This window comes from Eptatretus burgeri, chromosome 3 (assembly GCF_056783735.1).
Source record: "Eptatretus burgeri isolate ZD-2024b chromosome 3, Ebu_testis_v1, whole genome shotgun sequence".
NCBI lineage: Eukaryota > Metazoa > Chordata > Myxini > Myxiniformes > Myxinidae > Eptatretus > Eptatretus burgeri.
Window position 1 is genome coordinate 15,286,602 of NC_140963.1, and position 13,801 is coordinate 15,300,402.

The 13,801-nt window shown below is 39.9% G+C and overlaps 1 protein-coding gene across 7 annotated transcripts in view; it reads right to left on the minus strand.

Annotated features, from left to right (window-relative positions):
- Positions 1–13,801, minus strand: part of LOC147029437 (diacylglycerol kinase beta-like) — a 351,555-nt gene that overhangs the window by 15,148 nt on the left and 322,606 nt on the right. For all 7 annotated transcript variants that reach the window (XM_085872493.1, XM_085872491.1, XM_085872492.1 and 4 more), the window contains one exon: positions 8,232–8,322. In XM_085872493.1, the coding sequence (XP_085728619.1) occupies positions 8,232–8,322 (91 nt within the window). The remainder of the gene's footprint in view (positions 1–8,231; positions 8,323–13,801) is intronic.

Consider the following 13,801-nt stretch of genomic DNA (forward strand, 5'->3'; position numbering starts at 1 on the left):
TATTTTGCTGAAAGATGCCATTATTATTAGTAGTAGTAGTAGTAGTAGTAGTAGTTGTAGTAGTAGTAGTAGCATCGGCAATCATGAAAAACAGAGTACATTTTTCAGCCACTGGTGTCCAGAGTTTGAAAAACTGTAAATCTGTTTCCAATGGGATTTAAACTTGAAAACAAAAAGCTCATTTGATGGGACAAGTATTAGGCCTCGTATATGCACTTGAATACACCCACACATTTACAAACCCAATACTTGGCACATCTGGCAAGCATGTTTACTCTTGTGGGAGTGTGGGGAGGGAAAAGGGGGTTTGAACAGCAGGCAAGTTGTCCATGCCCTGCATACATCTGCACAAAATGCATGTCTGCACTCATTGGAAAAAAAAAAAACAAACATCCCAAAGATGTCCTTGAGGCACAATCATTTAAAAAAAGATAAAATGAACAACATTTTACCAAATATACAATCATTCCTGCTTCATCCCTTCCTGTTGAGAATCACAAACAACGAAAATGTATGTAAAGCAGCTCTCAACAATTATACAAGTTCAAAAATATCTCTAAGGCATAAGCCAAACTATCTAGCTCCTGAAAAAAAAAAATTATTTCAAATAAAATGGCTGAAGAACAGCATGAGCCTGCACGATGTGAAATTTCATGAAAGGGAAAACCTTTAAATATTGATGTTTAAATTAGAAAATATCAACAAGTTATACTCAGGTAAGTCATAAAGGGTCAGAGTTCTCCATGTCTTATCATTCTGCAATAACAGTCATTATCAAGTAATATTGGCTGATATACTGTGTGTGTGTGTGTGTATATATATATATATATATATATATATATATATATATATATATATATATATATATATATATATATATATATATATATATATATATATATATATATATATATATATATATATATATATATAATTTTTTGGCCCATTTTGGCATGTACAAAATCTACATGGGAAGTGTATTTTTCAAAAGGCATTACTAAAGTTGAGATACCATTTCTTTCAGGAAGAGTTGAATGAAACAAGCTACTGATGTAAAAACAAACTGCTGTTATCGATAAAGATCCGTGTACACAGCTTGCCTGTGCTGTTCTGGCATTGCTCAACATGGCAAAAACAACAGCTGACTGAGCTGTACTCGAGCTGTGGTTATGTTTAGGGTTTTCAACTTTTCTAATTTTGAGTCATTCCTTTTGCAACACAGCACATTTTATACAGTGATCAAAGGCTCATGGATGAGACTGCAAATATCTCTAGGGCCTTTTGTTTCACAACTCAGTCTTTGTTTAATGTTGTAGTTACGTTCTTGAAAAGTGCGACTTTAACTGAAATGACTTCAGTGAATCCAATTTCCCCATAAGAACTGATGTAAATAGAGGGGGGGGGCGTGGGGGTGGGGTGTTAGGTTCCAGGGAAAAAATTATCACCAGACAAAAGACATTATTTACATATAGAGTGCAAGTTTTTTTTTTTTTAACAAATCAATTGAACATCATCATCTCTAGTTGCTTCAGATCTTCATTGGTTAGCTCTTCTCTGTGTGATTACAAAAGTTGTGTAACGTCGGCTTCTTCCACCTCATCAAAACAAGCTTTATTGGAAAAGCTGAGGATAACTTTCTTCAGAGCGAGGACAACATCATCAAATCCTTTCAAGTCATCGACACATCCAGGCCACAACTTCCTCCACACACCATTCATGCACACCTGACTAACTTCAACCCAGGACCCACTGATGTTATCAATGCACTTGAGGATGTCTCCATCGATTTAACATATCAACACATGGCAGCTAGTCAGGTGGATCACTACCGAACTTGTCAAACACCTGAGATCGGAGAAAGTGACGCAACCACCGATGTTGTCAATGCACAGCTTGGTGTATGTACATAAGAGACCTATACTGCACATCCTCTGGATGGGCTTTGTACACCATTATTTGCGGTATGGTCTATACACCGGAAATATATATATATATATATATATATATATATATATATATATATATATATATATATATATATATATATATATATATATATATACTGTAGCTTCATTAAAATGAGGAAAACCATGAGTTTGGTACTAAGTTAGAGGTAAAACAATTTTATAATGGAACGGTGAACGACTTTCAACGAGTATGTTCTCTAATATATGAGCGACTTAATCACGAAACAATGTTAACCAGGGCGATGTTAAACGAGGACTTACGGTATCACAAATAGGACAAAGATATTATTATCCATCATGTACTTTTACATTAATTATCACAAGGCCATTAGTGGACAGTAGACAAATCAACATAATGTACAGGGTTTGAAGCTACCTGTCATCCACTAAAAGTTTTTGGATGTTAACATTATCTGAAGGAAACATGAAAAGGAAAGAATATCCCTCTTCAGATCCAATTTTTTTTAGTTTTATTAATTGATGCTTAATTAGATATTTAAAATGTTGGGAAGTAGATAATTTCATGACAAATTCTAGGATCTGGATACTAGAATCTTAAAATGATTTTTCACCATTGAGTGTTCGGGCCAAAAACAATATATTGCCAGGATATCTCAAAAAGTTGTGGATGGATTTGGACGAAACTTGGTGGACAGGTTGGGTGTGTGATAATGACAAATTTATTGATTCTGGTGAAGATCGGGATCTGCATCCGAAATTTTTTTAAGCGATTCCTCACCATTGAGAGATCATGCTAAAAACGATATATAACACAGTATTTCAAAAAGTTGTGGACGGATTATAACAAAACGTGGTGGATGAGTTGGGTAAGTGACAAGAACAAGCCTCTGATTTTGTTGTGTGACAAGGATGAATTGTCCGGATGCAGATCCGGCCTTTCAGTGGGATACAAACAAAACTGTTCAGCCTGGAAGAGGTATGCGCTCTACTGAGTGCAGTTCTCATTTAAATTGTCAAAAATCATGAAAAACAAATAATCTACACCACCATGATAAATAAATTAATATGAACAAAATAAAGATACAAGCAACAGCGACATTTAGGAGATACACAGGTGGTAGGTAGAGGCTCATAATGACTGCAGTACTGGAGAAACATTGTTCTCTTAGAAGTATACAGTATATGTGGCTGAAAAATGAAACAAACCTTTCACAGAAAAAGTGCTGAGTTGGGAATTTTAAATTCATGATGATGTGATTGTCAATGCACAGCTTGGTGTATGTACATAAGAGACCTATACTGCACATCCTCTGGATGGGCTTGTACACCAGTATAACCCTAACCCTAACCTTGCCCTTTTTAAAATCCAGGATCAATTTGCATGACCATGTTATTCTATATTTTTCCAGAGGTCAAGGTTCTTGGAAGAGTTCGAAAACAGAGGGACATCTTTCTCCTCACCATTGCATAAACAGCAGAGCTGAGACAAATTTTTGGATACAAAAATCTCGGCACATGGAAGAGCGAGGAGACAGAGGGGAAAAAAGAAAACACACTGACAGTGAGACAATGGGGCAGCAAGTGTATGCAAAGAGCAAGGAAATGGGGAGAGGAATAGAGGAAACCTAAAAGTAAGAGCATTAAGTTAAGTCGAGTTCATTGGGGTGTAAAATATCATGGGTAGGTATGGGGATGACACAAAATGGTGGTGCACTACACCTTGAAACTCTGGAGGCAAGAGGCCTGAAATCAGAGGAAAGATATTTATGGACAGTCAGGCAAAAGCAGAAATCAAAGAGAAGGAAATACAGACAGCACAATTTGTGAGCACACAGGAGCATGAATGGACTCTATATTGTTTATTCAAACCCTAAATGTATCCTGCAACTTAGGAAACAGATATATTGTATTTATTGAGAAGTAGTTTGGTTGATTGAAATCCTCTATCTTTCTACAAGTAATATAAAATTGACAAGGAGTATCAAAATATTTATACAAATATGATTGAATGAGGCCTTTGAACATAGCTCAATTGAGTAATGGCCTACACTACAGGCAGGTGCTCCAGCATCACATTTCTCGTATATTCTGTAGAATCTACAGCTCTCGTCAATGGAATCTCCTGTGATTCCTTGCCCTCTCTCATCTATGGAACCACATTCCAAAGGCTGTCATGTTTCACTATCCCTCCTCACCCAACCCCCACCCCTCCAGGACTTCAAGCAAGCAATGCATGAACATTTCTTGTCATCCACAATTCTGACTTGTGACCTTTATTACCACCTCTCCTAACTGAGCTATCTTACTCACTAGTTTCAGTACTTCCTCCACTCTCCTCTTTTCCTGTCCGTTCATTCCTTTGTTGTTCGTCCCACTGTCAGTTCTACCTTGCACTTCCATGAGCCTCACTCCTGGAAATAAAATAAAAAAAAGAGAGAGAGAGAGAGAGAGAGAGAGAGAGAGAGAGAGAGAGAGAGAGAGAGAGAACGAGAGAGAGAGAGAGAGAGAGAGAGATAGAGAGATAGATAGATAGATATAGAGAGATAGATAGATAGATATAGAGAGATAGATAGATAGATATAGAGAGATAGATAGATAGATATAGAGAGATAGATAGATAGATATAGAGAGATAGATAGATAGATATAGAGAGATAGATAGATAGATATAGAGAGATAGATAGATAGATATAGAGAGATAGATAGATAGATATAGAGAGATAGATAGATAGATATAGAGAGATAGATAGATAGATATAGAGAGATAGATAGATATAGAGAGATAGATAGATATAGAGAGATAGATAGATATAGAGAGATATAGAGAGATATAGAGAGATATAGAGAGATATATAGAGATATATAGAGATATAGAGAGATATAGAGAGATATAGAGAGAGAGAGAGATATATATATATATATATATATATATATATATATATATATATATATATATATATATATATATATATATATATATATATATATATATATATATAGAGAGAGAGAGAGAGAGAGAGAGAGAGAGAGAGAGAGAGAGAGAGAGAGAGAGAGAGAGAGAGAGAGAGAGAGAGAGAGAGAGAGAGAGAGATAGATAGATAGATATAGAGAGATAGATAGATAGATAGATATAGAGAGATAGATATAGAGAGATAGATAGATAGATATAGAGAGATAGATAGATAGATAGATATAGAGAGATAGATATAGATAGATATAGAGAGATAGATATAGAGAGATAGATAGATAGATAGATATAGAGAGATAGATAGATAGATATAGAGAGATAGATAGATATAGAGAGATAGATAGATATAGATAGATATAGAGAGATAGATAGATAGATAGATATAGAGAGATAGATAGATAGATAGATATAGAGAGATAGATAGATAGATATAGAGAGATAGATAGATATAGAGAGATAGATAGATATAGAGAGATAGATAGATATAGATAGATATAGAGAGATATAGATAGATATAGAGAGATATAGAGAGATATAGAGAGATATAGAGAGAGATATAGAGATATATATAGAGAGATATATAGAGAGATATATAGAGAGAGATATAGAGAGAGATATAGAGAGAGATATAGAGAGAGATATAGAGAGATATATAGAGAGATATATAGAGAGATATATAGAGAGATATATAGAGAGATATATAGAGAGATATAGAGATAGATATAGAGAGAGATATAGAGAGATATATAGAGAGATATATAGAGAGATATATAGAGAGATATATATAGATATATATATATATATATATATATATATATATATATATATATATATATATATATATATATATATATATATATATATATATATATATATATATATATATATATATATAGAGATATATATATAGAGATATATATAGAGATATATATAGAGATATATATAGAGATATATATATAGAGATATATATATATATAGAGATATATATAGAGATATATATATATAGAGATATATATATATATATATATATATATATATATATATATATATATATATATATATATATATATATATAAATATAGATATAGATATAGATATAGATATAGATATAGATATAGATATAGATATAGATATAGATATAGATATAGATATAGATATAGATATAGATATAGAGAGAGAGAGAGAGAGAGAGAGAGAGAGAGAGAGAGAGAGAGAGAGAGAGAGAGAGAGAGAGAGAGAGAGAGAGAGAGAGAGAGAGAGAGAGAGAGAGAGAGAGAGAGAGAGAGAGAGAGAGAGATATTTACAGCAGAAAAAAAAATGTAGTATATGTGAGTGGAAAAGCCAAAACAAAGGTACAAATGAAAGAGTATGTAAGGTACAAACTAAAACAAAAGTAAAACAAAATAGAAGAAAAGAATACAGGAAAGAACATGACAGAACATAGGAAGGAAGAGTTTCCAGCAGGAACAATACATGATATGTGAGTGGATAAAATTTTGAGTTTGAGAACACTCATTTAACTAACATGGAATGCAGCTCAAAAAGTATAGTTGCCAAGGTGCTGGAATGCAAGTTGATGGTAAACATTGTAGTGGACAAAGTGGTGGTGGTCGTATGGCAGCTTCGCTGCCAGGGTAGCTATCATTTCTTAAAACGCCACTGTGTCGCTGATGCAGTGCCCCTCTACCAGTACACACACTGGAACTGGTACTCATTTCACCGACTTCGGAAGGATGACAGGCTGAGTCAACCCCCTGGTGTATTAATTCAGCGGCCGACGGGGCTTGAACTCAGGACCCTAGGATCTCAAGCCGCCACCCCAACCACTGAGCCAACACCAGGCTGTGGACGAAGTGATAGATCACACTGGAGAAGATTGCTAATGGAATGCCAAAAAAGAAGGCGCTGTGCAGGAAAACTACCTGGGATCATTACCTGCCATACATCAAAGTTATGGCATAGCATTCCAAGTATGCTCAGATAGTTTTGTGTAATCTCCCCAGGAATACCACATTGCAGGAGGAAGTGCTAATCAATACCTACAATATTACCCATATGCCTGGTGTTGGTGTAATGGTTAGGGTGGTGGGCTTGGGATCCTTGGATCCCGAGTTCAAATCCCACTTTTCTGTTAAATCAATACCAGGTGGGGTTGACTCTGCCTGTCAAACTTCCGAGGTTGGCAAAATGAGTGTCAGCTTGCTGGTATCCTGTGTTGGAGTGGTGACCCGTCCAGGATTGTACCCAATTGCCAAGGAAGTCTGTTTCGGCAGCAACAATGCTCTGTACAGAGCATGGTCCCAATGGATGGATGGATGGATGGATGGATGGAATATTCCCACCCACCACCACCAAAATAAGTGCTTGTAACAAGCTTATTTACTTATGTTGAAGTATATTGGAAAACACATTGCCAGGCAATCAAATAAGGTGTGTGCCAACATGCTCCAAGCCACAAAATCAGTCTCCAGTGATGGTCTGAGCACATGCAGGTGGAAACACTCCAAAACCTTGGTCAAAAGAGAAAGAATCCAGGTCATACAGAGGTAACTGATGAAAGATGATTATAGGTCACCGATTTGGAGGATTTAAAAAAAGTTTTGTGACATCAATGATGTAAATAAACAAAAAGAGTGGCAATATGGTTACCATTTATGGAGAGGCAAACCATAGAACTGTTGTTTGACACTATTTGACCAATGTAAATAAATAAAGACTATCAAATATCACCATTGTAAGTTAGTGTGCCCTGCATTTGTATCCCCCAGAGAACCTCAATTTCTCACTTGCAGTTTTGCTCTGGATTCAGTTCAATCCATAATATGTTTGATCAGCCCATCAATAAAATTGAGATTTGATAAGACTTATGAATCCTTAAAATTACCTTTTTGGAACATGCAAAAATAGAACATTTTCTGCCATTAATCTCAATTACAGTGCAGTGGAAACATTGTTTATTCTTGACTTGTCCAAACACAGCTATTGCATGAACCAGAAGTGTGAATTTTACTCGAGTGACAATTAACATGTAAGCTTAAAACAATAAATTATGCCAACAGTGAATGGTTGCTTTTGCATAATAACACGTGACTGATATTTTACAAACCTTGTGTTTTTCCTCCAGGCCAAAACAAACAATGTAATTTCGATTGAGGTCGACACAAACCTTTAACCACTTATCCTACCATGACCTTTTTATTCATACCTTTCAGAATTTCAGCTGCATTATCCATGCAGCCTTTGATTATAACAAGAGTGCTTGAAATTGCTTAGGTTATATCACTGAAAATTAAAAAAAATAACTCAGAGATATAAAAGACCATGGGATTCGCTCACCTCTACCTCGATGTATTCGTTCAGCTTTTTGCAAGTGGCAAAAAACGTCTCAGATGTCCCAAACTCAAAGTACCACAGTTTGTTTTTCATCCTGCATAAAGCGCAACAGCACAGGGTCATGCCCGAGCAAGGAAGATAAGCCCATAGTAGTCACACACACACACACACACACACACACACACACACACACACACACACACACACACACACACACACACACACACACACACACACACACACACACCTATTAGGGCCCCATGCGATGAAATAGGTCACTTGAACTCCAACATAAACTCATTACATATGCCGGTGCCAAAACAAGTTCAGTGCCTGTGCGCACACAGTGATCTTTATGTTCCTGAGCAGAGTAAAGCAGGTGTGTGAAAGTTCAGTGGGCTCGGTAAGATGGTGTCAAAACAAAGTCCCACGTGCAATAACGCGGATGTGTAGTTTCCTCTTAAAGGAAGTATCAAGCTTAAATGGTTCCATTACCGAATATTTTACGTATTAGATCTCTTTTTAGTTGAACAATTTACTTATTTGGTTATTTAAGATAAAATCGAACATCTGTCAAAAAACAGCCCTTGAAATATGTGATCTAAAACTAAAAATAAACTTCAACTAGAAGGGCACTCGGTAGAGCACATACCCCCGCCATACAATGCCTGATCCACGAGAACATATCAGGCCCAATACATTTTTGAAATATCATGCTATATATCGTTTTTAGTGCTATCTCTCAATAGTGAAGAATCACTAAAAAAATCAAAAAATTCTTGTATCCAGATGCAGACTCATATCTTCACCAAAATTTAAACAAGTCTTCCTTGTCACACACCGTGTCCACCAAGTTTTGTCCGCATCCGTGCACAACTTTTTGAGATCTCGGGCTATATATCGTTTTTGGCTCGATCTCTGAATGGTGAAGAATCAATGAAAAAAAATTTATCTTATCCGGATCCGGATCTTCAACAAAATCTAATCAGTTCATCAATGTCATACACCAAGCCTGCCCACCAAATTTAATTCGGATCTGTCCACAACATTTTGAAATATCCTGCACACAAACAAGCAGACAAGCAGGGGTGAAAACATAACCTTCTTACACCTTCAGTGACAGAGGTAATTGGTAGTCTGGCATTATCAAGGGACTACATTTTGCAAGGTTAAATAAATAACATAACACCCATGTGAGGATCTAGTCCATTGAAGGTTGAAATAAACTTTCAATTCTCTTATTTCTGACAAAGGTACAGCTTGTGTCATACTGTATCACATTGCAGATTTATATTGTATTTTGAGTAACTGCAACTGCTTGAGATGAAGATAAATTTATTTGTGATCAAGAAATGTGAAATTTATTGTGTTGGATTTTTTTTTGCAGCTACTTGAATGACATCACAATGCATTTTGTGCGGCTACGCCTGTCTTTACAAGAGGTGATAATTACTACTGTATGTGAGACAAGGATTAAAAATTGTTCATCAGAAATTAAAAGTTATTATTTTGTATGCAACCTGTGAGCTGCTGGTTGCATCATTGCTGGGAGTGCGACTGTGCCACTGATGCAGTGCCCCGTTTCCAGTGAGCTGGTACTCATTTTGCCAATCTCGGAAGGATGACAGGCAAAGTCAATCCACCTGGTGTTATTGAACGGCACAATAGGGGCTCAAACTCAAGACCATAAGATCTTAAGCCAACCACTTTAACTGTTAAGCCAACACCAGGCTTGTCAGTACAAGTGAAATTAGTCTAATAAGAGTGTGTAGGGAGCAACCTGTCACAAGAGGGATCAAGGCGGTTACCATTTGTATTGTTGCGGTTCACGGAACTGCATGGATACAACAGATAGTTGTCCTGAGTCAGTTATTCCATTAATATACGTGTAGTTAGGTGAAGCCTGGTGTTGGCTTAGTGGTTAGGGTGGCGGCTTGGGATCCCAGGGTCCTGAGTTCAATCCCCGTTGACTGCTGAATTAACACCAGGGGGTTGACTCAGCCTGTCATCCTTCCGTGGTCGGTGAAATGAGTACCAGTGTACTGGTCCCGGTGTATGCCCCGGTTAGAATAGGTGTACCATATCCCTGTGTGTCGTAAGAGGTGACCAGGGTTGGCGTCTGGAAGGGCATCCGGCCATAAAACATTGCCTCAAGAAAAAGCCCAACCCCTGCACAGCAGGGAAAAATGGCTGTAAAAACGGTCATTATTTATTATACGTGTAGTTAGGTCCTTACCTTTTGTTTAGTGGGAAAGCAAAGGGGTGCGTTGCGATGGGCTATTAGTTCGGATTAATCAATTATTTTCCCCCATTTATTTTATTCCCTCCTTTTACGATCCACGGTGCCATCATCTCGCTTGCTACCCTCGTTTCTCTGGCCACAGCGTACCACCATCTACTCGGACTCTCGCTTTCTGAATCAAAATCCTGACATTCGGCTGGAAAAACGCTGTAGCTGTACCACTCCACCTGCAAAATGCCAGACATGCGCGGCATGGGCGGACCATACCGGAGTGTGGCTGAAACCCAGCCCAGAAAGGCGGACCACGTGAAGGGCTGGTCCAATCAGGATGCTCGGATCAGACGACGATGTCGGTTTCGAAATGGATCCTCCCCGAACTCCGGGCTCTAGAAAGTATGGAGCAATCCTCAGAGAGTGGTCGAAGTTGGTTGTTGGAAGTGGTTGCGAAGGTAGTCGAAGTTGGTTGGTGGAAGTGGTTGCGAAGGTAGTCGAAGTTGGTTGGTTGAAGTGGCTGCGAAGCGAGTTGGGTTGGTTGGAAGGAGAATTGCAGATGAGAATTGGAGGAGAATTGAAGAGTGAAGGTATTGAAAGGAATTTGGGGTAGTTGTGAGTGAGTGTTCCTGCTACTTGTCTCTGCTGACACGACATCGAACCGCTCCTTGCTTCTCGACCAAGCCTCTTGTCTCGCTCCTCTTTCTGTTCCTTATTTCCGACCTCACGACCTCGACGAACGGCCTCTTGCCTGGTCCTGCCTGCTGCTCATCTCTCGCCCCCTTTGGACTCCGCTCTTCTCCACTCAAGCCCCTCCTGCAGACACGATCCTGCAGTATGGTTGTGGCCAAACAACTCAACCGTTGTCGGGTGTCTCATTAGGCTCGCTATACGACTCACGACTCCCCTCTGGGTGGGTCCGTGTCCCATTTTCTCACATTCACTCACACATGCCATGTCATTTGCACTCCATTCACACTCCAACACATACTCTGGCACAATCAAATTGGGGGCTTGTGTTCGCCCAAGAGATCCCGGGGCCTCTATCCCCCCCAAAGCTCGGCATGTGCTCTTTCACACCAGGCAACCGCTCTACCTCGCACAGCCTTACCGGACTCTCCTTTTTTTTTTTGTATACCTTGGTCAAGGCTCGTATGAGAGCTAACACACAACTCACAGCAAGGGGGCATGAGACAAGAGGGGCGAGAGTGGAAGGGACAAAACAGTGGGGAACAGACACATTAGGTGAACTGTGGAAGGGAGAGGGATGGGGATGGGACGGGGAACATGGCGAAGAGAAGATGGACATTAGAGGGACTTTCAGGAAGGAAAGCAGGGGAATTGAAGGAAGTGGGCTTGGGTGGATTATCGGGGGTAGAAAAGATCAAGGATTTGGATGGGGGAAGATAAGAGGTGGTGGTGAACAGCTGTTTTGAAAGCCTGGAGGGAAGAATGGGAAAGAATAGAGTGAGGAAGTTTATTCCAAAGGCGGGAAAAAGAGGAATGAAAGAGTGAAGATGAGCAGTGATTCATGATTTTGGTAGTTTTACCAGAAGGGGGTTGTTGGAGGACCTTGAGCGCCCTGTGGAAATGTGGTGGGGACAAATTGCAGAGAGAGCAGGGGGGGCAAGGCTGGAGAGGAGTCGGTAGAAGACAGAAAGACCACCGACCAACCTGCGGTGATTGAGTGAGAGGCCCAAAGACTCAGCTTCATTGCGGGAGATGCCGATGATCTTAAATGCCCTGGTTTCAACAACGTGAATCCGAGAAAGGTGGGAGGCAGGAGCACCAGCCCAGAGGGGAGAGCAGTACTCCATCAGGCTGCGGACAAAAGCTTTGTAAGTGGTCAGGAGCTCAAGAGGGCCGAGGAAGGACTTAGCACGACGGAGGATTCCCAGTCGGCGACTGGCTTTTGAGGCGAGGTTGGAAATGTGACTTTCCCAGGAAAGGTCATGGCAGATAGTGAGACCCAGAAGCTTGAAAGAAAAGACTTCTTCCAGAGGATTGTTGAGAAAGTGGATGGGGGGGTTTTCTAAACGGTCCTTTCGAAGAGACATAGTGAGAGTGTGAGATTTGTCTGGATTGAAAGACATGTTCCACGTGTTGGACCACTTTGTGATTTTATCCAGATCTGCAGTGAGCGAAGAAGCTGCTGCTTGCCGGTCTGAGGGATGACAGATGGTACGGCAGAGGGTGGAGTCGTCGGCAAAGAGAAATAGAGGATTTTCCAGAGAGTCCGAGAGATCATTGATGAAAACCAGAAAAAGAACAGGGCCCAGAACGCTACCTTGAGGAACTCCAGCCTGCACAGGAAGAGGGGATGAAAGAACTCCATTTAGGGCCACACGTTGACTGCGACAGGAGAGGAAGTCTACGAGCCATGAGTGGAGATGGCCTTGAATACCATGGGAAGAGAGTTTGGTGAGTAGGGCAGGGTGCCAGACTGTGTCAAAAGCACGTGATATGTCCAGGGATACGGCTCGGATTTCCTGTCTGGCATTGAGGACCTCCATCCATTGATGGGAGAGCAGATGCAGCATATCCAGGGTAGAGTGACCTTGTCTGAAACCAAATTGATGATTGGAAATCAAGCCATTGGAGAAGAGGAAGGATTTCATGTCTGAAGCGATGATGGATTCCATAACCTTGCTGATTATTGGGAGAAGGCTGATTGGTCTGTAGTTACAGGGATCTGTTTTTGCACCTTTTTATGCAGGGCAGTGATGTGAGCAGATTTCCAAGCAGATGGCAGATGACCTTGGGCAAATGAGAGGGTGAATAGAACAGAGAGAGGGTGAGCAAGAGCAGAAGAGCAGGCTTTGAGGACACGTGGGCTGATGCCGTCTGGACAGGTTGCAGAATCTGACTCGAGGTTTGAAAGCAAGCTCTCCACCTTGTCAGGAGAAAAGGATACAGAGTCCAGGGACAGTTGGGTGCGACTGGGTAAAGTGGGTAGAGATAGTGATGGGTTTAGGACACAAGATTTAGCTGCAAACACCGAGTTTAGACATTCAGCTTTTTCACGTGTGGAATCAGCAGTGCAGCCATTTGAGGTAAGGGAGGGGATGGAGGGGGAACATACACCACAAACAGATTTGATTAAACACCACCAGGATTTTGAGGAGGGAGAGAGGTTTGAGAGTTCAGACTTGAGATGAGAAAGATGTTGTTTTCTAGCTCTCCTGAGGGTAGATACACACTTGTTCCGAGCTTTGTGGAAGGAACTGAGATTGCCCTCAGTTGGGTTTGCTTTCCATGAGGCAAAGGCAAGTTGTTTCAGGACAACTGCCCTGCCACAAGCTTCAGTAAACCAAGGGCGGGAGGAAGGGTAGGACAACTG